Source organism: Branchiostoma floridae, chromosome 11 (assembly GCF_000003815.2).
Source record: "Branchiostoma floridae strain S238N-H82 chromosome 11, Bfl_VNyyK, whole genome shotgun sequence".
NCBI classification, from domain to species: domain Eukaryota; kingdom Metazoa; phylum Chordata; class Leptocardii; order Amphioxiformes; family Branchiostomatidae; genus Branchiostoma; species Branchiostoma floridae.
This window is the reverse complement of record NC_049989.1, coordinates 3,233,403-3,261,306: the sequence shown is the minus strand read 5'-3', so window position 1 is coordinate 3,261,306 and position 27,904 is coordinate 3,233,403. Positions and strand designations below refer to the sequence as shown.

Here is a 27,904-nt window from a genome sequence, read left to right as displayed (position 1 = left end):
CCGCAAACTCCGTCAAAGGAGCTTACAGAAACACCTTGCCTTGATTCAATCATTCCGTCAAAAAACTTTTGACCCTCAATTGAAACCCAATGAGAATCGCAGCATGTCAGTCACTAGTATATAAATGATCTGTATATATCCGTGAGAAAACCTAGAGATCCAAATTACCTTTGCCTAGTCCTAGCTGCTGAATGCGGGTTGATTCCGCAATTGACAGATGTATCCAGCAAATAACCATAGAGACAACTGATATTTGCACATGAATGTTTATGCTTCACAGCACTACGCTTGTTCTTTTTGGATCCCTGATGAACGACGAAGAAGAATATCATGAGCAAAAAGAGGAAACTTTATTTTTTGTGTGTTACGGAACCAAAGCTTCTGTTGTTCTATCACCAGCTTCAACAATACAAGGTATTAAAAAATAAACACGTTCAAAGCCTTTCATTCTTTTACGCTTTAATATGTTCCATGATGAATCGATTCTGCCTTTATAATGAAAAAGGAAGCAAAGGTAGCAAAACTAACCAATGCCGTCCATTTCATAACATTTTTTTCCAAGCTCGTTTGTCATTGATTGATTGATTTTATTTTGCACTTTAAAAAATGATAACATACAGAAAATTATAGAAAACAACAGAACGTGCAAGGGGGCGAAAAAAGCCATGTGGCTTATACAAACTCTCCCCCCGTCAAAATTTACAAATTATAATGCAATTAAATGGGCATGAAGATTATACATCAAACAATAATAAACCAAGTGAAAATAATATAACCCAGTGATCATCATAACGTTACAATTGATCTTAACATCAAAAACTGAAATTAGACAAAACTAAACATTATCTACAGATCATAAAGAAATTAGTCAAAATCATACAATTAATCTGCTAGCAAAACCAAATGAAAGCAAATACAGAAAACCAAAGCAAGGGGTGCAAACAAACAGGTTAAAGTAGCACCAAATACACGGTATAATACTAATTGATAATTGAGCATTGTCAAGGCTATTTGCCATTACGTTTATCAACAGCTCAAAGTATTGATTCAACACTTATTGTGGCATTGCAATATCTACAATATACGTCCTCTGTCAACAGGAAACAATATAATCTCCTTGTGAGGAACAATACTTGAAACACGGGCAAATATTCTCTCAGAGTATTACTGGTAGAGTTGACACTGATAGACTATTGTATGTGTGCGCCACAAGGAAACGTTTTGGAATTACTCGTAAAACTATTAACTTTTATGTGAATTCAAAACAGTAAAACAGACTTCATGGCACACGAAACAGTACTTCTACTTTATCTATAAAACACCAATTTCACTGCAAACACTTTTCAAAGGTACAAAAACAACAACTCCTTAAAACAGCACCGCAAAAGCATTACACACTAAAGACTTCATTTGAAATACATTTCTCTAATTATAAAAAACGCTACTCCATTATTTATGATGTCAAACAGACCACAGTCGAAAATCTAAGAAATAATACAAATATTTACTACATCTTCTTTGACATAGTACTGCAACTGTATCTATAAGTACATATTCAACTGCAAACTTTTGTCAGGTACAAAAACAACAATTCCTTAAAACAGCACGCAGCATACATTTTAAGTGCTTCACACTTGTAAACTAGGTCAAAATAGTTTCATTTGAACTACATTTCTCGAATACACATATCATTGACATATCATTATTCATGATCTGAAACTGATTACAAACGAAAATCAAAGAAATAGCACGTTTTCACATTCGCTGGTTGAACATTTATTACGCTTTATTTCCTGATCATTCGTCTGCGCTGTACATTGGGTTGTGGTACATCTGTCTCGCAGTATCTCGCGAGTCCTTCTCTCGTGGAATCAGCTTGTTCTGTGGACTGTCGAATGCCCAAAGATTGTGCCAAGGCTCTACTTTGCGATGACTCTGCCAAGTGAGATGTTTTGTATTAACATCGGGCTGTCTGTACATTTGTGATATATTTCCTAACGCATTATACATGTTCAATAATGTCATGTGTGATGTGATGTTAGAATGTATTTTATCAAAGAAATTACAATTGGTTTTTAGTAGTAGTAAAGTTAATACATTTGTTCATAGCATATACATTTGTTCCGTACTTACTCGTTCGACTCATCACAAATTTAACGCATTTTGTTGTGTACGTGTCATTTTGCTTCTTGATGTACGTTGTGACTGTTTCCTTACCTTTGTTGCACGGGAAATCACCAGTACTATGATGACTGTGAAGACGACTGCAGCTCCGACACTGATGACCGAGATGTAAATCGGGTCGTTGTACCATGCTGAAACAACAAGTGTTCATCTTTAGAGAACTAGGATCTCCACGTTCGCTTTAAAGTCTGAGTGTCTTGTGGGCCTAATTTGAATATTGATGACTATAGGAAAACTAATATAACCAACACTGGTCTTTTTGTGCCTCCCGTTGATAGTGTTATGTTATGTTATGTTATGTTATGTTATGTTATGTTATGTCTTGTATGATATATCAGAGTAGCTGTGGCATCTTGATCCGCATATCTAAAACTAGTTAACTAACAGCGACTATAAAGAGTGTACTGGCTTGTACAGTATTTGATAACATTAAATGTACTCATCTCTACAAATTAAAAGTCTTATGTCTGGCTGCAACCCAACAGCCGTTGTTGTCTACAACAGCTCACACGTGGACTCAGTAAAACTTAACTAGATGTATTAGGTACTAGGTGTAATTCGGTTGTTCATGATCAATCAACAAGGAAAACTGTGACAAACATGCTCACCAACATTGTCTTCATCCGCAGTCACCTCTGGAAATAAGACATTAAGATGTAACATTAATAATTCCTGTCTACCAAGTCCTGTTCTGCGTGGGTTGATTGGTAACATATTTTTTCACTGTTGCCCATCGATTCAATTTCACATGTATTATTAGTTATTCTCCTTAATGAGATATTCAAAATCAATACACAATCAAAGCCAATAAAACGTCGATCACCAAAAAGCATACAAGAACGAATTGGAAGTTACTGCGTTATAGAAATATTAGAATTGCTACAGAATGCTTATCATTATGGGTATCTCACCGAAGCTGCGGCAAGTTGGCGAGGTCGCTATCTCCTAAACTGAATTTATATAATGAGAATATCATGCAAAACGTACAAGTTTATGACTAAAAAGACGTAAAAAGATGGGATTTGTCGAGCGCTCTGTCAAGTCGCTCGGCCGCAAAAACGCCACCAACGCACCGCAGGTTCAGTGATATATTTGCTTTAGATACGTGTAGATACCTGAGATGCTGGTGACACTCCCATCTATCTGCAGACCACCAATGTTTGTCCTCCCTGCCAACACATCCATGACTTTATCCCTGGCAATGGGTGTGGATGAATTAAAGCGCAACAAGAAGTCTACTTTGATGCTTCCGGGACTGAAAGATAACCAATCAACAAACATGTGACGTAGGATGTGAAAATACACATGGATGGTTGATGTCTAGTAACCTTGACTCATTCTACTAGGCCGACGACCTCTCTGCGCCCGATCTACGTCATAATATTCGATAGATCGCTTAACGAATTTCATAGACAAGATAGAGTCGTTTTACGGTTTGTGTGTTTTGCTGTTTTTTTAGTCATAATGATAAACTTTGCATCATATTACAGTTTTAAAGTCAAGGGTTATACAAATACACAAGTCGCAGAGAGGTTGCAACGCATGTAAATAACACTAACTTCGACCAATTTGACTGCAAGAAGTTGGTAAAAATGAACATCAACTATCTTTTACTTTCGCCCATGTTATTTTTTTTAAACGCGTCAATGCCTGCCGATATAATCTGTACATTTTCTAATCGGTCCAAGATCCAGTCCACATTTTTTTTCAGGTCCGGTTTTTCAGTACCGGTCCAACAAGAAAAAGACGTTTTGTACCAGTACACCGTACCGGTACCCACCCCTACTCTAGAGTCTGGGATAAAACGTGTGTACCAGTTCATATTTTGTTAAAGGAGTTTGCACTTGCAAGTTCAGTGCCGACAATATCATTAAAGAAGGCGATGCATATGCTATGTGACACATGTAGAAATAAAAGGTAACGTCAAAAGTAAGAATCAAAGTACAGAATAACTTACGAAAAGCCGGTAACCTCGACAGAGTCGAATGTATCCCTTAAGTTGCTGCTGCTGAACACATCTTTCAGCTATGGAAAAGAGCGTTGAATAACCCAAACTTGAAAGTGCTTTCTTAGAAAATAACTTGGAAACACGTAACTAGTCAAAACAAAATGCAGGCATTTAATTCTTATTTGTCACATTCATTTTATTAGATTTCACTTATGCCGTCCACAAAATTTTGTGGTCAGTCTTGGGGATCCCAGAGTATGTCATCGATAAAATAAAATCAACATGGCCTTATATACTGACCTTTTGATGGACTTCTGCAGCCAAAATGTTGAACTCTTCCGATTCCTGATCCCGCAGTTCATCATTCCAATCACGATTCACGATCTTTATGACGCCTCTGAACAAACGTGCCTCCACTACCACAGGAAGGCCTGGGTATGGATAAAAAATGTCATGTTACAAGCCTCAATATGATGATTGTGCACTTGTAACCTCTCCCGAGTTACAACTTTGATATTTGTGTCATTTGCAAAGAATGTCTATGAAACTATTTAACAAATACACCCTTACCTTCTGTTGTTGTTCTTGGTACAGTGCTTCTTTCATACTCTTCGGTTGTGCTCACTTTATCTGCTGAGGGAAGGCTTGTAGAGCTTTCAGATTTCTTCGTTGTGATGTCCGGCTGTGTTGTAGACCCACGTGTTGTTCTTTCAGCTGAGAAAAGGGTGGTCGAGCTATCGGATTTCTCTGTTGTAATGTCTGTCTGCGTTGTAGTTGTAGACCCAGCGGTAGATCTGTCGAAAGGTGTCGTTCCTTCGTTTGTAGGAAAGGCGGTAAGGCTATCGGATTCTTCTGTCGTAATATCCGGCTGCGTTGTAGGCTCGGTGGTAGTTCTATCGAAAGATGTGATTCCTTCTGCTGTAGGAAGATCAGTAGAGCTATCACTTTCCTCTGTTGTAATGTCTGGCTGCGTTGTAGACTCGGTGGTTGATCCATCAAAAGGTGTGGTTTGTGGCTCGGATGTCGTGGCTAGCGGCGTAGTTACTTGCGGCATTGTTGGGAATACGTTATCTGGCACGGTTCCGCTGAACCCAGGGGAAGTTATTATCACTACGACATTTGTTTCACAGGACATGGAATCCACGGCGTTGTCTCTAACTTCAACTGTCATTGAGACAGCTGAGAAAGGGTCGTCAAACTGGGGTACTTCAGTCTCAACGTAGATCCGACCAGTTGATGGGTCAATGCTGAAGACGTTTGCCAGTTCGCCTGTCTTTGTCTTAAAACTGTAGGAAACGACACCGTTTGGGCTGTTGTCAGGATCTTCTGCTTCTATGGTTGCGATTGTTGATCCTTTTGTGAGATTGTCAGATGAAATCTCATACCTTTGATCTTCTGGACACCGTGGAGCTGTGTTGGTGCTGATATTAGTCACAATTATACGGAGGCTTCTTTCGTCTGTTTTTGGTGGTGAACCGCTATCAGACGCAATGACCCTCACCAAGTAGGCACCGCTCTCCAAGGCACTGCTAATGGTTACACTGCCATTTGTGGCATCTATGGAAACAAATGGACTGACACTTGCGATTCCGTATGTGATTTGGGAGTTATCGATCGACTTGTCAGCATCAGAAGCTTGGACAGTAATCACATGAAAGCCGATGGGGGAGGCACTTTGAACGTTATACTCGGTGTCAGTAGGAATGTTGATGACAGGTTTGTTGTCATTCTCGTCTGTTATGTTAATCGTTACCATGGCAGTTACAGTGAGCGTTGGTACTCCCTGGTCAAATGCTTCGACGATGATACTGGACGAAGTGTGTTCCAACGATTCAAAGTCAAACTCAACGACTGATGTTATGACCCCCAAAGTAGGATGCACTGCAAAGTTTTCATCATCCAAACCTGTTTGGACAAGCCTGTACCTGACCTCACCGTTACGTCCACTGTCAGTGTCATTTGCACACACCGTTATTATTGCAGTACCGACCGGCTGATTTTCGGCGATGGTGGCATCGTATCTGTCCTGCTGGAATATAGGGGGGTTCTCATTTGGCAAGCTCTCTTCGCTACAGTCCTCCCCTTGGAACCCAGGGAAGCATTCGCATGTGTTTGGGGCAACACAAGTGCCTTGGCTGGAGCAGTCGCTCTTGCTGCTGCAGTTTGCAATGTTACAGGAACCACCTGACCAGCCAGGATCACAGCTGAACGTGTCGAAGCTCACACAGCGTCCATGGCCTGTATCAAAGAATTGAAATTACATCCTTATGGGTGTCAAAATGTATTCTTAAGTTTTTACTTATGATCAATGCAAATAGGAACTTAATTACCATTCACTTTGGTAATTAATCAGTACTTACCGGAACAATAGCTCAGTGCTTCACAAGAGAAGTTAGCACAGTCATTTCCAGTGTACCCACTGTCACACTGACACAGGTTGGGCTCTATGCAGCTGCCGTGGTTAGTGCAGTTATTCTGTTCAGTGCAGTCTGGGTGGTCACAGTTTGAACCGCTGAACCCTGGAAAGCAGCTGTAACATAAAGGTAACATCCTTGATACGTCGATGAATGTTAGACATCCTGGTACTAAAATGATTCAAGTAGCAATTACTAAAGAAACTGAATATTATGTTGGAAACTGCCCGACGTTTTTTTTTATACCATCTACCAGCAGCTTTCGTCGGTGACACTGGGGAGACCTTGTTGGAGAGCATTTCCAAAGTAATAGACTTTGAGGAAACTAACTAACATATTTTGAGGAAAAATTGTTGCAATGCATAGGACATGCCAATGTCAAAATGCAACAATAACTATAATTTTTCCAATAACAGATAAACATCATGAGTGTGCGATATGACGTCAGGAAGACCTACCGACATTGCTTTTGCCCTTCAGAACTGATGACGCAAGCACCGTTTTCATTGCATTCTTGTAAATTGGGGCAGTTTAGAGCTTGGCCGCAGTTTAGACCTTGATATCCGCTGTAACACTGGCAAACGTTTGGTCCGATACAGTCTCCTTGTCGGGAACACTGGTTGACTGCAGGACAGTCGGGTGTGACACAGGAGCTACCCGTCCAGCCCTGCTCACAGTAGCAGACGTCTATGTCCACACAGCGGCCGTGCCCTGCATGTACATACCGAAGACACGTTTTCCATAGAAAGCAATCAACAGAATTTCCCAATTATTGTCTACATGGGTTTCAGAATTCTAGATGGCTACTATCAATACAGAATATTTGTTCACACCGGTCTTTCCTTATGTTAAGGTATTAAAGAAAGAAATGACATAAATCTAACTTACCAGAGCAGTGATCCAATGCTGCACACGAGAACTGGTCACACTTGTCACCTGTCCACTGCTCATCACACAAACAGGTGTCGTAGTCCACACAAACTCCATGGTCGGTGCAGTTAGCAACGTTTCCGCATGTGGGAACCTTGCTGCAGTCTTCACCTAGTTAGTACAGACGTAAGTGAATTAAGATTGTGTTTTGCCATAGGCCCTGAGTATGAATTCAATGCTCTAATAGCAGTAAATATACATAATGAAAATTCAAATACATGATTCAAGATGCCAGCATGTTTGACTTACCGATGTAGCCTGGTTTACAGCTGCAGACATCTGTGACTATGCAGATCCCGTGGTCCATGCTGGTGCAGTTTCGTACAGCATAACATGTTGCTACACGAGTAATGAAATAGAAATAATGAGAAATCCGTGTCACTCCATTCTATTTACTGCCGATTAACAGATTCCTGCGGTCAATAAATAGATAATACTGTTTTCAAGGAAACGCAAGAGCATGGCTGTATCAACTAGGAATTTAAATGACAGATATTGTGTTGAAAATAAGCATAAAGGCAACCTTAGTTTTGTTGACATCATTGCCCTTTTCGCGAAACGTATTCTAAGCACTATCCAAAAGGACATTCAGGTAATACCTTGTTCATCACAGGCTGCTCCCTCCCATCCGGGCTCGCACACACAGAACCCCAGCTCACACCTGCCGTGATCCTCGGAGCAGTCTGTGCAGTTTCCAAGGTTACAGTCTTCACCAGACCAGCCCGTTATGCAGTCACAGGTTCCGTTTACACAGCGACCCCTACCGGAACACTGGTTTGGACAACCTGCGATGGTAACAATTGATTGCCTCAGGGATCGTAAGCATTTACAAGAAAAATGTAGTTGATACGTTTTCAAGAATTATCAGTTGGCTTACTACTGTAAAAACTACAATGGGAGTAAGGCTTATTGGCCGATTATTGTACATGATTAACTTTAAATACCACTAACAACGTTTACACGAGAGCAATAGTTTTACCTTTGAAAATTTCCTGTTCAGTAAAGGTTGTGTCGTTGGTGATTGACACGTCAAAGATGCATTGATTCAGCAGAGTACCGGTCAAGCTGAGAGCGATGCACATCTCTTCAGCTTTCTGAAAGATAAACAATGAACAAAACTTGCGTTTGGAGTGTTCCCCTCCGTAATCTATAGTGTATTATTCTATACCATTGTAGATTAGATGAGTCTATACATAAACTGTGGGTACACTGTCTCAACGCAAAGGTTCTCAACTTTTGGACAGGCCAATAACTTACTTCCTTTTGCTCTTGTGTCAGGCCATCTATTCCCACAGAAGGGCGGTGTGCCGGGTCAGAATAAGCAGAATCCATGACATCATCAGGATGGAAGTTCGAAGAGTTCCATGACCAGGACCCCATCAGACCAGAGCCGTAGTGGGTTTTACTTATACGCCCTGAAAATTAACAAGTGACATTCAGAACTGGCAGATACAGGGATGGTAGTAATGGTAGATACAGGGAAGGTATGGTTGTAAAATAGCATCTCTACAGTTTGGTTCAATGGGTATCATTGTTCGTCATATATTACTTACAGGTTTCAGCAAATACAGAAGAGTCGTTGTACACAGCACCGTCCGGACCAGTGAAGTCATTGGCATCATCGTCATCCATGAGCCCGCACAGCCCCTCCGTGTTGCCCTTGAATATGGCAGTGGGGCTGAACAGAATGTTCACAAACTGCCGGCCCATCTTTGGTGAGTACCGGACGTCAAATGACACAGCAGCTCCTGTTTTTCGGACAGAGAATACATAAACCCGTTGGTCCAGCCGTCATAAAAGGAGAAATACAACATTACAAGCATTGAGTAGACTATGAAAAATAACGTCTATTACATCACTCAAATTTTTGTATGAAATCTTACTAGATGCGAATGATAACATTTGGCTATGACTGTTTTAAAGATACAAATGTACTAAAATTTACTTGAGGTTTAACAATTTCACCTGATGCGAAAGTGATAGAAACGATGATAACAGCCCCTGATGTAGTGGCTGTAGATTGCTGCTGAGCGAGTAGGTGTATCGTCCCGTTGTTTAGAAGATATTTCTCTCCGACAGAAAGTTGATGCAGTTCACCGTCGATCCTGAAACACACAGACATTTGAAACGTTTTGCTGTCTTAATCGTTATGTTGTAACATGTATTAGAATATTGGACTGAGCAGAGCACTTTGGACTAATGCTCGTAGCCTTTTGCAGCTTAATCTCACATGTGTGAAACCCCATGTATTGAGATGCATGGAAAATTCTTGAGATCATTTCAAAGAATCTTGACACTTTCTGAAAAATCTCAAGATTGTTATGAAAAATCTCAAGATTGTCTAGACAGATCTCAAGATTGTCTAGAAGGATCTCACTGTTCCACTGTGTAACAGAGAGGGTTTTTCCAAGTATCAGATGTGTACCTTAAGCTGTAAACGGTCAAAAGCATTAGTCCAAAGTGTTCTGCTAAGTCCAATAATAATCTGCTCACTGTTGATAACGAATCAATGACCATATGTTACATACAAACATACATAGTCATATTCTATCGAGTTGTAGCATTGATAAAGTTACGCTTCCAGTGAGATTTATTGTTATTACATCGAAAAACTCACCTTATTTTGGGAACCTCCTTTTCTGTTGCGTTCGGTGATGTCATCAGAGTGACGACGCTATGCCCAGCCTTCACTGCCACACCACCAATCAGAGAAGCCCTCTCATACGCGTACATTCGGGTCTGTACGCCGAAGTCGTTGGGCACACTTTTACAGTCCCAGAACTCGCCAATACCATGGTAGTCGTAAGATATTCCTAACACACAAAACAAGTAAGAAACGTCGAAGTCATGACTCGGTACACATGTGTATGTAATATGTTGGAAGAGGGTCCAGGGTGGAAGCTGGCTATACATACATAATGTAAGGTATTGATTAACATGTACTCTTTGATATACCAAAAGACATGTCCGTTTGCGTAATAGACAGTAAAATATTTGCTGAGAAAGAATTATCACCGTCCAGTGTCTGGAGATGAGGGTCCCCTCCAACGGGACGAGGACGGCGTAGCTCACAACAGTCGCCGAACCACTGAGGCCAGCAGACGCAGGATGACTGACAGCTGTCTGTCGACGTGGTGCATCGGCCGTTTCCAGAGCAGCCTATAAATATTAGACAGTACCGTTACACATGTGACAACAGTAAGTCAAACTTCCGTCTCCCTTAAGTCCTTCCACATACTTAACACGGAGGCGTGGCCCAGGGACGACCATAGATAGAACTCAGGGCCTTCTTATCTGTATTGATTGAGTAGAATAAGCGGGGTCTTTTATCGAGCAAGTACGTCGCCAACTAACCTCATACAGAGTAGAAACATAGCGTGCTGATTTCCTTCCTGCCAAAGCTTCTAAACAATACTTCTAGAACATTGATTGATGACTGTACCTTGACATGGCCTACAGTCTGGCTGTCTGCAGTCTGGCCCCATCCTCCCTACCACACATGTAGGTGGGATCCCGCACTCTGTCTTCTGTGGGCACTTACAGACGCAGTCTTGCCACACAGGTTTCTCGCCATTCTCACAGTCAGGACAGCTATGAAAGGTTAATAAGAGCCTATCAGATTTGCTTGGGAAGCGTTCAGAACAATCAATGTAACGTTACATTATACGACAAAATGACGAAGTTCAAAGTGTTAATTTTTGTCGCCTGTTGTCTTGATTCTATTTGATCAGGACACATGCATAATCACTAGCACATTACACATCATTATGGATATCAATCTAAAGTCTTTAGTAAATGTGAATATGTCGGTAACTCACCTGTCAGGACACATACAACCTTCAGGACCGCGAATTCGAACCGACTCGTGGCAGTTTTTACATGTGCACCTACACGGACAGCTGCCATCGCTCAACACTACATCCTTGCTGCCATCTGCGCAGGTACAGGAACACTGTCAACAGAAAGATGTAGTGTAAGTCAGTGTTGTTTTGTACTGATGATGTTCTACACTAATACATTGCGGTATGGTTGAGTGCAGTCGAGATCTGTTTTTGTATGACTTAAGCTAAAGGGAGAATGTTGCACACGATAGAAACTCTGAAATAACAGAATGGTATATCACATTTTATAGTATACAACATAACTTACGTCACATTTCCCTGAACTGGTTAGTTCTGATTTGCTGTTGTCAGGACACACGCATGGGCAGTATAAGTGGCCTTCTTGGCTGTTGACCGTTTTGAAGTTTCCATCGGGGCAGACATCGCAGTTGCATTCGGCCGCAGAAATGTCGGGGTGCTATTTCGGAGAATAGATAGGAGCTATGGGTGATGCAACTTTCCGTAAGACTTTGGTTGCCACCTAGCAACAACGAAGTTATATTCGTGTACTTATCAAAGTGGTCTTATTGTTTATGTACTTATCGGAGGAAATCATCATCACAAATAATGAAGCCGAATCATACCGGTACCGTGAAGCTCATATTCCCATTCGAACAGTTACAAGGACACATGCAGAAATCCTCGATAGTTGGGTGCGGCATCCCTGTTGCTCCATCGGGGCACGAGCACACGTTAGTGCAGTTATCAATACTTGAAGGCAGTGCTTTACAATATCTGAAATATAGGAGAATGTATCGGAAAAATATTACCAAATTTCTAATACGATAGCATTTCATGACACTTGTCATAACATGTCATTGATACCTGAAATTGAAAATCTTTGTTTTCGTCTCTTTAAATACATGTACGAGCGTACACTGAAACAAACCCACAATAATTGTTGCCTACCAAAACTTGCATCCGAATGGTCTTTACAGTCTCAATATAACCCCATCACAGTTGCAGTTGGTATCAATACATCTAAACACAGTAAGATATTTTGATTTCTAACCTGTGCGAGTCCATCCAATCCTCATGTCTCCATGTATCATTTTGTTCCTGAGGCTGATAGTAATCCTTGTTTCCTGCTATTACGTTGAATGTCCCTTTCAGATAGTCCAACAATGAGGTGACGCTAACTTCCTGTGAATTCGGGCACTCAATGGAACACGACTGGTCTGATACAAGCAGGAGTGATTGTGATTGAATGGATGTTGTGATACTGTATGTAAAAACATCCTCTCCGTCAGCTACACCTGGGAACAGACATAAGAGATTAGCGAACATTTTTAATCTTTCAAAAGAAGATTCTTTCGGCACATACTCGTACTGTGGGGATAGCAGTTGAACTATGATTCACAATTATGGTTGAGTAGAAATATACATATAGCGTACCTGATAGCATTGCCCATTCTTCCTCTTCACTTTCTCCAGATGTGGGAAACTCGATGTAAAATAATAAATTTACTTTTAGCTCCAATCCGACGGGATGGCCACTTTCGTCTGCAGTTCCAGAGAATGTCATATCTATACTGCTGTCCTTAATTGAAAAAGAGGACGTAACTTTGTCAGCTCAAAGTGCTTGATGATTAGAAATAACGGCTTTTGATATATTTTTCAACCATTTTGCACCCAATATGACTGATGACTGTTCCAAGAGTGAATTTGAGAAATACGCGCAAGAATGGACTCTTGCAGTTAACATGGACCAGTTTAAACACTTCCACTAAATCCCACATTTAAAGAAAACATTGCAACACGCACATGAGAATGGACTCTTGCAGTGGTATCCATATGTAAGATGAACAACACCAAAAAATAATTTTGAATCACCATCCCAGTCCAAAATTAAGTTCCAAAACTGGATTTATGTGCATGAATGGATTCTTCCCGATTACATATTTGTGGATAAAAAATGGTCCAAAACCTCCAGACAAAACATTTTGAAGTCCTGTTGTATCCCTGTACCAAGTTCCAGATCATTTGATTAATCATGCTAGCTCATTGGCTGGTCACTTAATTGAATCAGTCAGGTACACCTGGAAGACCTTCCAACGCAAGGTGCTGGGGTCAATGACGTCTAGGTCAGCCTGAGAAGCTGACCTGCGACTGCCACAAAGGCCTGTCACTGCCACTAGCCGCAGCTCGGCACTCATGAGTTATGTGAGGAAAGCCGTCTATAGTGCCTTTCCCAAGGGCACAAGATCGGTGACAGGGCAGGATTCGAACTCGGAACCTTTGGGCACTGCTGAATGCGCCACGCGATCTCACGTTACAACTATAATAAAGAGTCGTTTGACATTCTACGTTCTACATAAAGATGTTTGAGTCTTATAGATTTTGTTTAAATTATCAGTGACCATATAAGATGTAGAATTTCGTAAAATACTCACGGATTCCTCATTCTGGACAAACGCGAACCATTGACCTCCTTCTTGTGGCTGCCAGCTTCCACTACCGTCAATATCTGTTTTTTTCACAATGGAGGCCACTTGAATACTACCTGGACCCTGGATCATAAATGGATCATAGGAGAGTTATATACAGCAAACGCAACATGGTACTGAAAACAAAAACAAAAAACAATAAATAGCGCCACAGTCTGTTAATAGATGGCAGTTTAAGGGAATCAGTTGTGATGCATACTTAAGATAGTTTTCTTTAGCTTACACTCATATACTTGGTTTTCTGATGATGATATCATTGGATAAACAAAGCAATGTGTTTCTTACCCAATGCAAACGACGAAAGAGACCTACCTCAGTGGAGATGTTATACGATGTTTCAAGGTCCGCCCATATTTTGGCTGGTATGCACAATCTGCTTCCTACACACAGAGAGACGTAGGCAGGCGACAACTCTGGCAATTGAAAACCGCCTTTCGCCTGTATGCTAAGGGGATGAAACGCAAAATTTACAATTGAGAGATTGTAAGATATATGGATGGTAAGTTAATTCAAATTGTTTAACACAGGATAAGCTGAAAAATAATACTGTATTTCAGATATTTATATTAGTCTCAATCATATAGAATAACTAGAAAGGCCGACATTTGCTTAAGAGCAAATACAGCATATTTCAGCCATACCCCTTCCCACGCAACATTGGACTGTTCCAAATCACCCCTGCGCAAAAATGGAACATCCTCTTAACAGTACATTATCCCCCAAAGTGGACTGGTATTGTGAATTGACTCCAGGTAAAAACAGAGCTTGCTTCTATTTTTCAGAAAATGACAATAATCACACCTTCCATTCAGAAAATTTTCATCATGACTGAAAATTGTTGAATGACTTCATGTAATGTCATTAACAATTTTCAGTACGATAACTAGGTGTAAGTTTAAAAAAGTATAAGCTCCTTGTGATGTGGGTACATTTATTATTGCAATGAACTTTTTTTATTCAAGTAGGGCATACGATTTAATAATTATCAAGCAGGTGCAGGTACTGTAGGAGCGTTTGTTTTCTTCAAGCTGTAAAACTGTTAAACTGTTTTACTTTGTATGCAATCAACCATCGAGCCTATTCTTATTTTAGTTTAACAACTTCCTGCCAGACCCGGAAGATACGATTGAACCTTGTTCGAGGATTTATTTTCGTCTGTCTGGTCAGTCTGTTCATACCCTGGCGCTGAGAGTGTTTTATTGGGCTGAAACTCTGGCAGCTTAAAGTTACTAACAATTTAAATGTTCAAAGTTTATGCCAAACAACAACAGCACTAGGAAATGTGGCCACTATAGACAGGTGGTCACTATAGAGAAAATGCTGATCTATTGACTAGGAGCCATACGTTACACATGATTTCAGTACACTGATCATTAATCATATAAACATTGCACAGGTAAGCCAATTGTTTAGATGTACAATTAAGTTCAAATAATTCTGAAGAGAAATATTGATGAGAAAATAATCATTCTCGCCACTGTCTAACTTATAATTACGTATCAAAACTAAACGCAGATTTTCTAACTAACGCACCTTTCGCCGAATTCATCATAGGACCGCCGGCTATCAATCAAACACGGCTGTTGATTAGACTTAGAGTTTCAAACAGTCATGTGCTGTGTGCCAGTTGACAGCGAACTTCATGCTACGTGATGTTTTACATTGCTTGGACCTTCTTTCCTACAGCGGTGCTTCTACAAAATATTTAGACTGTAACACTGAGTTTTATAGAATAGAATTTGACGCAGAACAGCGTTTTTTGCTGGGTATTTTTTTTTAAACATGTCCGTGGGAATATCAGCGAGGCGGCGACGTAGGGATATCAGACCGTCAACAAAAGTCGCACGGCGGCTAACGGCGCAGCGAAGATACTAGCGCTATAAATAAGCGCTTCAACTAAGGATGGCAACCCGTACAATATTTTTGTATACTGTTGAGCTAAGTAAAGTTTGTTGTTTATGAGGTTTTAGTTGTCTTTGAAGCTTTGACCCGAAATATTTTAAAGTCAAACTGCTGAAGAGAAATAAGTGACTGCTACGATTATCGTAGATATGGCCCTAAAAAAACTGATAAAAGAAGCCTTCTCAATAGCCTAAAATGCAAGAGCTTCCGGGGGGGCTTCGCCCACCTGGGTCCCCCCCACAGTGGCCCTGTCCCTGGACCCCGCCAGGGACATTCGGCGGCCCCCAGACCCCTGTCCGACGCTTTGAAAAAATCCTGGCGAGAAGTCTGTACGGCCTGAGTCTTCAAGTTAACGTATTGTGTGGTCCCGCTTATGAATATTAATTAGCCTTCGCTTTCCTCTTCGCTGATTGGCTGAACCATTAATTGAATTAACTCTTCCTGCCGGCTAGACGCAGGTGCAGATGTCGGCTCTGTGGGGTGAACGTCCGAAAGGTCACGGCATGGAGAACGAAAGAAAACCAATTTCCCCTAAAAAAAGTGCTGTAATTAAGCCTTTTACAGTACTTTATGCCAAAAATTTTACTTGGATCATTTTACCAACTATATTATGCCTATCTATACCAAATGTTACTCATACCAGGGTACAGGGGTGCAAAATATACCGTTATAAGACCGTCAACAACAGTCGCACGGAGCTAACAGCGCAGCGAAAATACCATCGCTAGCGTTTCAACTTCGGATAACAAGTTATAAGTACTGTTGAACTCAGTAACGTTAAAGTTTGTTTTTAGTTGCCTTTGACGGTTTGACCTGAAACAGTGTTACGCTAAACTCCTGAAGAGAAGTGACTGCTGCGATTATCATAGATATGCCCCTAAGAACTGATACAATATAAAGCCTTCTGAATAGTCTAAAATGCGAGAGCCTTAGGCGGGCTTTGCTCCCCCTGGCGGGAACACTGCTATATACGGGATCATGAGGCCCCGCTTATGAATATTAATTAGCCTTTGGCCTCCTCTTCGCTGATTGGCTAGGTCTTTGATTCAATTAACTCTCCGGCTGACGCGCACAGGTGTGGCTCTGTGCGGGGTCACGGAAGGTCACGTCAGGAGGCCAAAAGAAAACAAATTTCCCCTCAGAAAAGTGCCAAAATTAATCATTTTAAAGTTGTTTATGTCAAAAATTTTACTTGAATCTTGTTACCAAGTATCTAATGCCTATCTATACCAAATTTCAGGTCATTTAATTGTAATACCAGGGTACAGGAGCCAAAAGTGTCCTTTTTTGGTCAAAAATTGGCCAAAAATCGCAAAAATAAGCATTTTGTTGCACTGTACACCAAAAGTGTTATTGAATTTATATGAAGGGATTATCAAGGCACATCTGTGTCAAATTTCAGCTCATTCGGTTGCAATACCAAGGTACAGGAGCCAAAAGTGTCCTTTTTTGGTCAAAAATTGGTCAAAAAATCGCAAAAATAAGCATTTTGTTGTACTGTACACCAAAAGTGTTATTGAATTTATATGGGGGCATTATCAAGGCACATCTCTGTCAAATTTCAGCTCATTTGGTTGTAATACCAGGGTACAGGGGCCCAAAGTGTCCTTTTTTGGTCAAAAATTGTTCAAAAAATCGCAAAAATAAGCATTTTGTTGTACTGTACACCAAAACTGATATTGAATCTATATGGGGGACTTATCAAGGCACATCTGTGCCAAATTTCAGCTCATTCGGTTATAATACCAGGGTACAGGGGGCCCAAATATACAGTTTTGGTCTTAAGATGACCAAAAAACCTTAATAAAATCATTTAAGAGACAGATATGAAAAAAATGAAAAAAACGCCCGAGGGTATTGGCCCACTCTACCCTTGTGCCAAATTTCAAGTCATTCGGTTGAGGAACAACGGAGATACCGTGTTCTGAAGATTTGACAGGAGAAAGAAAGAAAGAAAGAAACATTACGAATACAATATATTTCACCATACCTATGGTATGGCTGAAATATAAAAAAAACAATTCAAGCTGTATTCCGTACGCATACGTCTACCATCCATAAAATGTATTGTCAGTACTACTCACCTCTCCCAAACTTCTATGGTACCTTCCAGTCCTACTTCTAGTCGTCCACCGATGAAGGAAGCGGTTACATTTTTAAGTGTGGGTGTTCGAAACTCTGACGTGGAAACTTCGAGCGAAAGTTTGATGTCAGTCGAGAGTTCTCCACTTGTAGATAGTTTGATGCTATATTTATCGGTGACGTCCTGTAAAATACATTGGATTATGTGGGTTAACTTTATACTAAAATAATTGCATTTCCTTTCGTGGTATGTTGCAGTACCAGCAGTTCCCTTGTATCGCCAATCCTAAAGATGGATGTCGTTTTGTTCTTTTCATATAATCTCTCTGTGAGTATGTCGTATCGGATGGTTTCTTATATCTAGTCCTGAGTGAGTAACTGAGGCATCGTATAAATTTGTGGTTCAAATCTTCAAATATTTGGATGTGTGGTATACCTGAATTTCTCAGACTAAAATTCAGTTGTGTTACTAACGTTACACTGCTTAATGACAATGAATAATCCTTGATTACAATTCCTGTGAAAGCAGTCTTACACAGAATTGATCTTCGAAGACGATGTCGAAACGTTCTCTGGCTGGAGATACGGTGACATCTTCCCGCCGTCGTCTTCTTGACGGCATTTTCATGGTAGACCTGCTCAGGATAGGCTCCACTTCCACTAGCGTGTGCCCCGGAGCGGTGGTGATACTCAGAATCTAAAAGGTGAGAAACAGCCAAATCGTTTTAGATCACCACCATGGAAATTTTGGTGTTTGGCATGGCATACCGGTCGATAATTCGTAAATATCAACATATTCGCCTTTCACACAACCTCCCACGAGTGTGCCGCGAAGGTAGGTGAGTATACGCCCGCTGCACTACCTTTGTGGCATAAGAAGCTGGCCCATACGATGAAAATCGCGAAATGGCACTTCCCCCAACAATAACCGCCAGCGAAGGAGGCTACATCTAACACATGACGAACTCACTTTTGCCAGCAACCTGCCACTCCTTCTCCCCACCACCACATCGCCAGTCTCCAGGTCCACTTCCTGTCCTGCAGAGTCTACGATGAGCAGCCCGTGTGCCCCGTCCGGTCCGCCCGAACACGGCAGGGAGGCGGGAAGGGTTGTCCCGTCCGCTGTATTCAGGTCCTCCCGGAAGCTAAGAAAATCCATTTAACTTCACATAGTCATCGGCAGAGATCATCACACACAAATGTTCATCATGTAGCTTTTTTTCTCATATTAATTTTGTATTGATTACGGCTTCCTTAATGATAAAATCCTTGGTTATAGTGAGTTCAACAGGTAAAATTGATTAGGAAGATATAAAGGAAGAGCACATACGCTAGCAACTGATGACTAAGAAGGATGTTCAATTATGATACATCCCAACTCAAGATCTAGATTCACTTTGGTTTAAAAATGATTTTAACTTACGTAAAATCTGCAAAGCAGTCCTGCAACTGAGTTTGTATGAAAACTCCGTGAGGTGTAGTTGTCTGCTTGATAACCTGCTCCAGTATCCCGTTACTGTGGTTACTTACAATGACGTCACCGACTGATAGGTGATCAGGGATGTCTCTCATCAGCAGGTGGTAGCTGCCTTCTCCTTCATTCATAGCCCGGGTGCCAATACACTTGTAGACAGAGACATCTGTTTGTTCAAAAACAATTGTAGCAAGTTTGAATCACAATATAATGTTGCAAAATTTACTTCTCACATTCCGGTAAATATTGTATACCATAAAACGTCATGTGCAAAATTCCAAAAGCAAGTATCAGGTACAGATTATATGTTAAGAGAACAAAATTTCCTGAGAAGAATTTCTTATATACGGCAATAGTCCTATACCACCTATGTATACATATGTATCTCTATTGAGAGATAATGAACATTTTGCATACACAAAGAACGCCTGAAACTACACACCTTCCGCTATGACACGAACAGCGCTCCCATTAAAGGTACATGCCCCGTTTCCACTCAGCACCCTCTCCACCACAGACAGCTCAGGAGCTCCCTCGTTCCTCTTCATGTCCACAGCCATCTCCAGCTGAACCTCCTGGCTGAAGTCACTGTAATCCAGCATGTCCTCCAGAGTGGCGGGGTGTGCTACTATCACCGTGTAACCTTCTGCAGTCCAAAAAACAACGCAAAAGTCAGTTCTTCGGAATCAATTTTGCAAAGCGACTCAAGGGGTATAAAGTTAATGTACACTATCGACGTGAATAAGTGAAAGCAGTATCGTTAGAAAGTTTTCTCACCTGTCCTTCTCACTTGTTCCACCTTGTGTAGTACACCGTTTGCCTGAGGACTAGACAGCACCTGACCGATCCGGATGTCCAGGTTCCCTTCATTCACAAACATGGTGGCTCCCCAGCTGGAGAAGCGGACAGGACACCGGTACAAGATGTTGTCGTCTGACGGGACGTACTTCACGTTATGGCCGATCAGAATCTTCTCAATGCGCGTGGTGTCGTTGTACAGTGGGTGGATGAAACCCTTGGGACACTGATCTTCATTCCACACGCTGCAATACTCTTCGCCCTAATATGATTAGATTTCCATTCCGTAATGGTTATGGCAACGCTGTTTATTGGTTACATGTTGTGCAAAACATTGTAGAGGCCATGATTAGCATATATGTATGTCTATATGATTGGGACTACTGGCGTAATATAGATTTATTGTGCAGCGCATTGCATGTAACCAAATTGTCTATTTGATCATTAATTTGTGTAGATATTTGCTACAATGTAAATATAGGAAAGGATTGCACTTTTTAGTGGCTTTCCTAGGCGTAAATACTGTAACATCGTGAATCAACATTTATGCAGCAAAGGTTGGCAGAAAATAATTTTCCATGTAAACGTACACCGATGGAATTGGGTGATAACTGCAAAAATATCATCCTCTCGATTCTATTCCTACACTCACTGCTACCATACCATAGAGTAATATGCTGCAGGCAGTAGAATATGAGGATATGGATATATTGATAACTCACCAAGTCCTTGAAGCACCCTTCTATATCTCGACACCTCAGACAGGATTCCACGGTAGTTGTTGAGAGGGAGGGGTTGCATTGTATTTTCTCACAGTCCATGACCTGTGATGAAGTGACAAACATATCATGATAAACATTTGCAAAGCAGCAGGACAATGAAGAAAACACTAATGTTGAGATCTGAAACAATACTGGAAATCATATATGAATTATGGCCAGTTTCTAGAATTCTATCAGTTACCAACAATGATAACAAATACGGACAATTACTCTGAGGAAATACCTCTATTTGGCTTGAGCATTGATCCCGTTTCCCCACTGTGAAACAGCTGTGGTAGAACCACGACACACATCCAAATACGTCTGGTTTGCTGTACTGCCCAGATTCACAACTTTGTCTTTGCTCGCACCATCCACAGCCGACCTCACGTGTACAGGACTTGCAGCTGGTGAACCTGTTGCAGTAGCTGACTGTACATGCTCGCCCCTAGATGATAGAAGTATGGAAGAGATACAAGTGAAAAACAAGGACTGAGGGACACAATCGGTTTCATCTGAAAATACAGCACGCAGATGACCAAATAGGAATTGGACTGCAGTCAATAGATACTGAAGAAGTGTGGGGGAAGAAACAATTGTTCATGACAGAATGTCGTGTGCATTGCAAAACATTTTGCTACTGAGCAATGTGTATTCGTACCTGCCATCCATGTCTGCACCTGCAGATATTTGGCCCCACGCAGATGCCACGCTCCTCTGTATTACAATCATTCCTGTCTTTACAGTTGAACTTAGAACAGTCCTTTCCCTCCCAGCCTCGCCCGCAGATGCAGGTCCGTCCTTCACAAAGTCCGTGGTGAGAGCAGGAGTTCGGGCATTCATTGACTGTCATGACAAGAAAAACTCATGAAAGTCTTCACTGTTACAAGAGTAAGATAGCAGTAAACACCCTTCCAATATGTGTATAACCCAAGAACATGAATATTAAGTATAGTGTAATCAAAGAATCTACGATCACTTCTCCACTGGACCTTAGTCGAGCATGCAGTCTCATTATGCAGCATTACTAACACAGTTCAAGAATAGACAGTTTAACAACATCTCCAGTCTCTGCCTGAATTTACACAAATACCAACAACATTCACGAATTGAAATCAGATGTTGTCACATTTTAACATACAATTGACACAAAACGTAAGGAGGATACGTTCCCCCAGCTTTTTTGGCTACAAGAGGTTTCAATTATAGATTTGACATTTGACAGAAGTAGTAGCAATGTATTTGATATACATACATAACATTATACTATTAGACATAAGATACATATTATTAGAGGAAACGGTATTGAGATATGGCAAATTAATAAATGGGTCAGGTAATGCAAGAACCTGTTACTGAAAGGTGTAGCAATTACAATGTAGACTCCGGCAATGTATACTATATTGTGGTCTTACCAACAGGTCTCTTGCAGACGTATGGGAAGAAAGAGTCACACGATGCATCCTGAACAGTCTGTAGGTTGTCTCCAAGATAAATTTTACAGTTCGTAGTTGCGTTGTCCAGTGACTATCGGCAAAAGAACACACGTGGAAAAAGTGATACTGACTAGGAGACTACAGATTACCTACATACAGGAGATTGTTAGAAATAGAACTATTGAAGCTAGTGATCACTGGTTTGCGTAGCTTTTAAAAGACAGGACAAGGAGCTGTAGAAGAATCAAGACACACCAACATGAGCAAATTACCTGCATTTGTTTGTCTATCCAAACGGGTACTTCTGGCGCAAAGCGCACCTTTCGTGTGATCAGCAAGCTGTCGATGAAGTTTCTCTCTGGACCGGCAAACCTCTTGGTCAGTACAGAATACTGAGCCTAAGTGAGAAAGTGGGCGGATTTTTCAGTTAATATTAAACAAAGGGATATACAACAAATAGTTGACAAACATATATGATGATAAATGCTCAAAGCTGTTCATATTTCTTTCCACCTGATCGGAAGTATTTGAAACGCTCTGTTCGCTAGGCAAATCTAACTACATCCTAGAAGGAGATAACCCTTACAGTGCGTAAATACGGAAATATATGAACGAATGTATAGACAACAGAACCAATAGTGTAAATGATCCTGTAGACTCAAGATGTTGATATATCGATATTATGTATGAACAATATTATATGCATGTGGTCATTGTATATCACCACAATGTGCTAAAACAATCCACAGCAAATGTTACAGACCTGACAGGATTGCACAGCGCTGTCCCAAGACTGTGCCCCACCCATGTACCTGTAACAGGCGCTGAAAGTCTTGCTGTAGGTCCAGCCTAAACCACAGGGACCTATAACATATAACATGTAACATAACAGCAACAACAGAATATTAGGTAGTATTAGAGTTATCCATGCCTTAACATTAATGTTCGAAGGTTGAGCTTTTATCTGGACATACATTTTGTTAATATCTGCACTGTCATTCAATCATATTTTAATACAGATTTTTTTATTGATAGTGAGCCAGAAGTTATTACGATAGAATATCAGGCAAACTTCTTTTAAGAAATTGCTAATCAACAATACCGCTTTGTCACATAAGGAAAGAGTTTTGCATACTATTATTGTCTTCACTTCCCTACACTCTTACAACAATGTCTCAGAGAGTAAACGTTAACAAGTAAGCTTACCATCAGTTATTTCCTCCTCTATCCATGGTTGAAAGTGCACCCGTTGCCAGTCCTCGTGATCGTTCATGTCTCTGATCCTTTTAGATACGTCTGATGTAGAGTTGAACCCCCACCAATTCAGGGTGGCATTTACGGAGTAACCTCCTGTCCTATTCACCGTTGCCAGCTCAGCATCGTTCGCCGGGTTGGTCAGGACATTACCGTGCAGTTGAACATCTCGTCCCGCTGAGACAAGAACGGTGTATTTCTCCCCTGGAGTCAGTCCGATGTTGTCGTAGAACAGATTGTTCTCACAGATCTGCCGGCTATTCGTTCTGCTTCGTCCTTCCCAACTCACAACGTGGTGTCCCGAGTTGTTAAAGAAAACGTTGTTGTCCAACTGTCCATCAACATTCTCGAACTTCACTATACTCTGTGTGATACGGACGTCATTGCTTGAAAAGACGTTACTGTCTATTAGTATGGGTTGCTGTGTCGTGCGGTAGCTGTTTCCTGTCACCATTATTGTAGACTCGCCTGTGTTCCTGAAGAAATGGTTGTCTAGAACTGTTATATTTCCAGCTTTCTGGTTGGTCAGATCAATAGATATGCCTTTCATCATGTTGTTAGCCATATAGTTGTTTCTTACACTGACAAAGGAGTCAATTAGAACACCACTGACCACAGCTTGCTCGTTACTATCAGCATGAGGTTGATTACGCAGAAACATGTTACGTTGGATGTCGAAGATTGCGCCATTAGTTGCAGTGACGTTGATAACTGTTCCAGTGGTATTCTCAACCATGCTGTTCTCGATGATGAATTTAACTGGATCAGTAACGCCTGTCTCGTTATAGAAAATGACCTCTCCAACGATATGGTCGTCATTATAATTGGATTCGTAACGTAGACTCATTGTCGTCTGGGACACAAACCGAATGTATTTCTTGCCGTTGTCCGATTGAGTAACCTGTCCAATCTGTTGAGTTTGGCTGCTATCCACAAAAACCAGTAAACCCGACCTATAGTAATAAGGTCGAAATTGAACGAATGAGACAATGAGTTCAACTGTAATGCCCTCACCTGCGTACAGGTGCCTATAGCACGTTGAACTTGTCCTTCCTGTCTCCATAAAGCACATGTTATTCTTGAGATGGAGGTCAGGCTCCTTAGCACATAGGCTCATAATAGATCCAGGATTACTCATACAGTGCGTAATACCCTGAGTGTGTGTTTTGAGTTCAAATGACCCTGATGTAAAGACACTGTCGGTGATACGAATATTTGTTGATGACATAGCACTGGACTTTCTGCCTGTGAGAGAAACACCTGCATACCCGTTACAACGTGAAATGTTCACACTCTTAACACTTCTGTCTGTTTTGCCTGCTACAAGCTGTATTCCAGTCCCTACAAAGTCAGACAATTCAATATCAGAAACTTCCGCAGAATCCTGTGCTTCTTGAATGGATATGGCTGCGTGTGAACGCCCATGCAGATTGCCTGTATTGCTGAACTTCAAGTTTGTCAAGGCCGCAGTGGTTGCAGATTTTGATGTGATTCCTCCCCAGTTTTTGGTTTTACATTTTGGTCGAGGCGACACCGGAGTGTTCGTGTTACATCTTATCCCAACATCGTAAGTATGTGTGCAGCTGGTGTCCACATTACCAGGTGTGCCACTAAGGCAGTTGAATATACTCATCTCATTTCCAGTGCAGTGTGGACTACTGCCGGACCAGCCAATCCATATAGGTCCCGATCCTTGTCCAAAAGAGTACGTGCTGTGTATTGTAGACGGTCCATACCCTAGCTCACGGCAAACGACATTTGCGTCTCTTGGGTCCCAGGTGTGCCTCCCACAGACAGTTCCCCATGTTCCATTATAGAATACCTCAACACGACCTTCCCAAGGGTACCGCCCTCCCACCAGCCGGACCTGGGGTTGGTGAACAAGCACGTCCGCAAGATCAAAAAGGATCGGTTCTGTTCTTGTTCCTTGGGCGACGAGAGAACCGAGGCTTGATAAACCAACACATGGATGCACCTTAATAGTAGTCCCCGGATCTATTGTAAGTGAGGCGTTTTTCAAAATAGTTAAATCTGCTTTGATGGTATAGGGATCCCCATCCTTTCCTAGATGAAGAGAATGATACAGCCTGCCTCCGATATTGTCAGTTGTCATGGTAACATCCCGGCTGGAGGGATCAGCTGGTGGAGAGGATAAGTCAGGGCCTGTCAGGTACGGGAAGTAATCTACAGGCGCGCGGTCGTTCCAGTCGTCAAAGTCAGAAATCTTGTCCCGAATCTCAATTTCAACTGCGGTCCCCCACCAGTTGTACCTGGCGTCAATCGTCTCATCAGGGGTAGTTGTATAGACCCTACTGCACATAGTGTAGTTCATGCCTGGACTATCCAGCATGTTGTGACTTAGATGATAGTAGGGCTTATATCCGCCAATCTCAATACTACACGAGGTATGATCTGGGTGCTGGCTGTGCTGAAAATTTCCGTCGGTCTGGGATGGATCGTAAATATTGTCACGAAAGATGTTACCAACAACATAGATTTGTGAAGAATCGTATTCTCGAGTATAATCTCCGAACAAAAATGACAATGTTTCTCTGGCATTGTTACCGACTAAGAGATTATTTGTAAAATTTACATCTTTCATTTCGCCTTCATATCCAACAGCTGGTTGATAAGGACAGCTGTTATTGGAAATTGTGCTGTTTAGAATATCAAGTGTTGTCTGTTTACTCGTCACATGTAGGGCGAATCTTCTGTTATTGAGAATTTCGCTGCTGTGTATAATAACAGCAGAATACTGGCTGGACCGAGTGTTTTCGAAGTCTGCAAAGATCCCTCCTTGGTCATTCCCTTGCACGAGACAGTTGTGTATTTCCACCCTTGCTTCAGAGTTTACATCTATGCTCATGCCCTTTCCGCTGTTGTCCTGACATGTAACATTTACCATGTTGAACTGGCCATGTTGTACGTTGCTATCATGGTAAATGTTTATTCCTGCATAATTATAATATGCTCCATTGCCTGACGCGACTACGTCAGCGAGTAATGCACTTCCCTCAATATCTCTTAGGTAGATTCCGTGGTAATTGTTAGAATGAGATAGGATATCACTCATGTTTACTGTACCAGTTATGTCAGAGATGTATATCCCATTGTCATAGTTGTTTACAACTGATACATTCGACAACGTGACGCTACCGAACAACGACGAGATGTAGATACCATCGTCAGAGTTTTGGCTGGCGACCGTTGACTCCACGGAAATATGTCCCCCGGCTACTCCTTGACCTCGTACGTACAGCCCTTTAGTACATTGGGACAGTGTACTTCTGTTAATATGTAGGTTTGTCACATCCGATGATACCTGAATGCCGTATTGAAAGTACTTAGCCGTCAGGTCGATGATGTCAAGTGATGCTTGAGTTTCTATTCTTGATCCATCATCACCCTTCCTTATTACATCAAACTTTGCAAGAAAAAAGGCAACCTGTGAGCTTGAAGCTTGTAGCAATAACGTGACGGTAGAGCCATTGGATGAGAATACACGTGGATTTCCGGATTGGCTGATTTCATTGCTGTAATGGAATGACGCTATTTCATTAGTTTCGTCTAATGCAAGGGACTCATAAATAGTGAGACTGTTTCTCGATGTTGGATAACTGAAGTCAGTCTTCGTTACCGTGACTCGTATGTAATATCCAACTGGTGCCGTTACAGTTCTGTGACATCGCAGCCTTGCTCTCTTCCTGATCCCATTTACGATCCACCGTGGCTGCCCTTCCTGTAACATAAGGGGCGCCTGCTCTCCGCACATTGTTTCCAACGAAAATAAACGCTTGGCTACGTTTACTTCAAGGTCCCACCATGACATGAAGTGTATATTGTTGACATGGATTCCAGCACCGTCTCTTGAGCCAGAATTGATCAACGTAATATTTTGCAAGGTAATGCGCTGGGAAGGCTGCATATCTAAGTACTGTATTCCAGACGCACCCCCGACAAATTGTTCCATGACAACATTGTTCATGAGGTTTGGGGCTGAAGTGCCATGTATGAGCAGACCAGATGCCTTGTGTAGATGTGTATGTCCGACATGTAAAATATTGATATTGTGTGGCTCAAAAGTTTGTTCCGAGAACGAGACAATGCCTCCCCAGCCGTGGGTTGGGTCACACGTTAACGTCAGGTACCTTTGTGAGCTACTTTCGCATCTACTTGATTGATACAAACTGCACTCTCCAATATTGTCTTCGAATCCATCGCATCGAATAGTGAGCCAGTTTCTGTTGGAGTGGTCGTAGCCATACCCTTCAGACTTGTACGTACCGAGCCCCAATTGTCGGCAGGCGATCAGGGCGAACTCGCTGTGCCAGTCCCAGCACACAGGAACCCATTGTCCGGAGTACTGCACCTCTAGTCGCCCTCTCGATAACCT

At 41.6% G+C, this 27,904-nt stretch overlaps 1 protein-coding gene across 2 annotated transcripts; it reads right to left on the bottom strand.

The window, feature by feature from the left end:
* Positions 1–1,227: 1,227 nt before the first annotated feature.
* Positions 1,228–27,868, bottom strand: LOC118425665. 2 transcript variants are annotated; one of them, XM_035834653.1, is made up of 39 exons: positions 23,464–27,868; positions 23,021–23,121; positions 22,530–22,655; positions 22,237–22,348; positions 21,483–21,667; positions 21,066–21,269; positions 20,783–20,884; positions 20,040–20,322; positions 19,705–19,908; positions 19,212–19,428; positions 18,759–18,933; positions 18,324–18,485; positions 17,791–17,972; positions 14,117–14,249; positions 13,751–13,867; positions 12,753–12,897; positions 12,370–12,613; positions 11,948–12,092; positions 11,626–11,775; positions 11,295–11,428; positions 10,919–11,067; positions 10,492–10,635; positions 10,094–10,289; positions 9,442–9,581; positions 9,030–9,224; positions 8,734–8,891; positions 8,456–8,570; positions 8,076–8,261; positions 7,726–7,815; positions 7,435–7,587; positions 7,005–7,257; positions 6,493–6,662; positions 4,703–6,370; positions 4,433–4,563; positions 4,142–4,209; positions 3,300–3,439; positions 2,793–2,819; positions 2,218–2,315; positions 1,228–1,935 (listed from the first exon to the last, which is right to left on the bottom strand). In XM_035834653.1, exons 1-39 carry the CDS (start codon positions 27,494–27,496, stop codon positions 1,798–1,800), a joined length of 11,373 nt encoding a protein of 3,790 aa, XP_035690546.1. In that variant the 5' UTR covers positions 27,497–27,868; the 3' UTR covers positions 1,228–1,797. The 2 variants fall into 2 exon arrangements, with proteins under 2 accessions (XP_035690546.1, XP_035690545.1); XM_035834652.1 differs by having other exon boundaries at positions 11,942–12,092; positions 23,464–27,866.
* Between the last annotated feature and the right edge of the window lie 36 nt (positions 27,869–27,904).

Excerpts from the sequence above, each read along its gene's own strand:
- LOC118425665 (XM_035834652.1), bottom strand. The coding sequence starts at position 27,496 with ATGAACAATGTTGTCATGGAACAATTTGTCGGGGGTGCGTCTGGAATA. Across the intron at positions 11,429-11,625 it reads CCAGTTCAGGGAAATGTGAC|TGTTCCTGTACCTGCGCAGA; the intron begins GTAAGTTATGTT and ends TTCTGTTGACAG. Across the intron at positions 8,262-8,455 it reads TGAACAGGAAATTTTCAAAG|GTTGTCCAAACCAGTGTTCC; the intron begins GTAAAACTATTG and ends TTACCATCGCAG.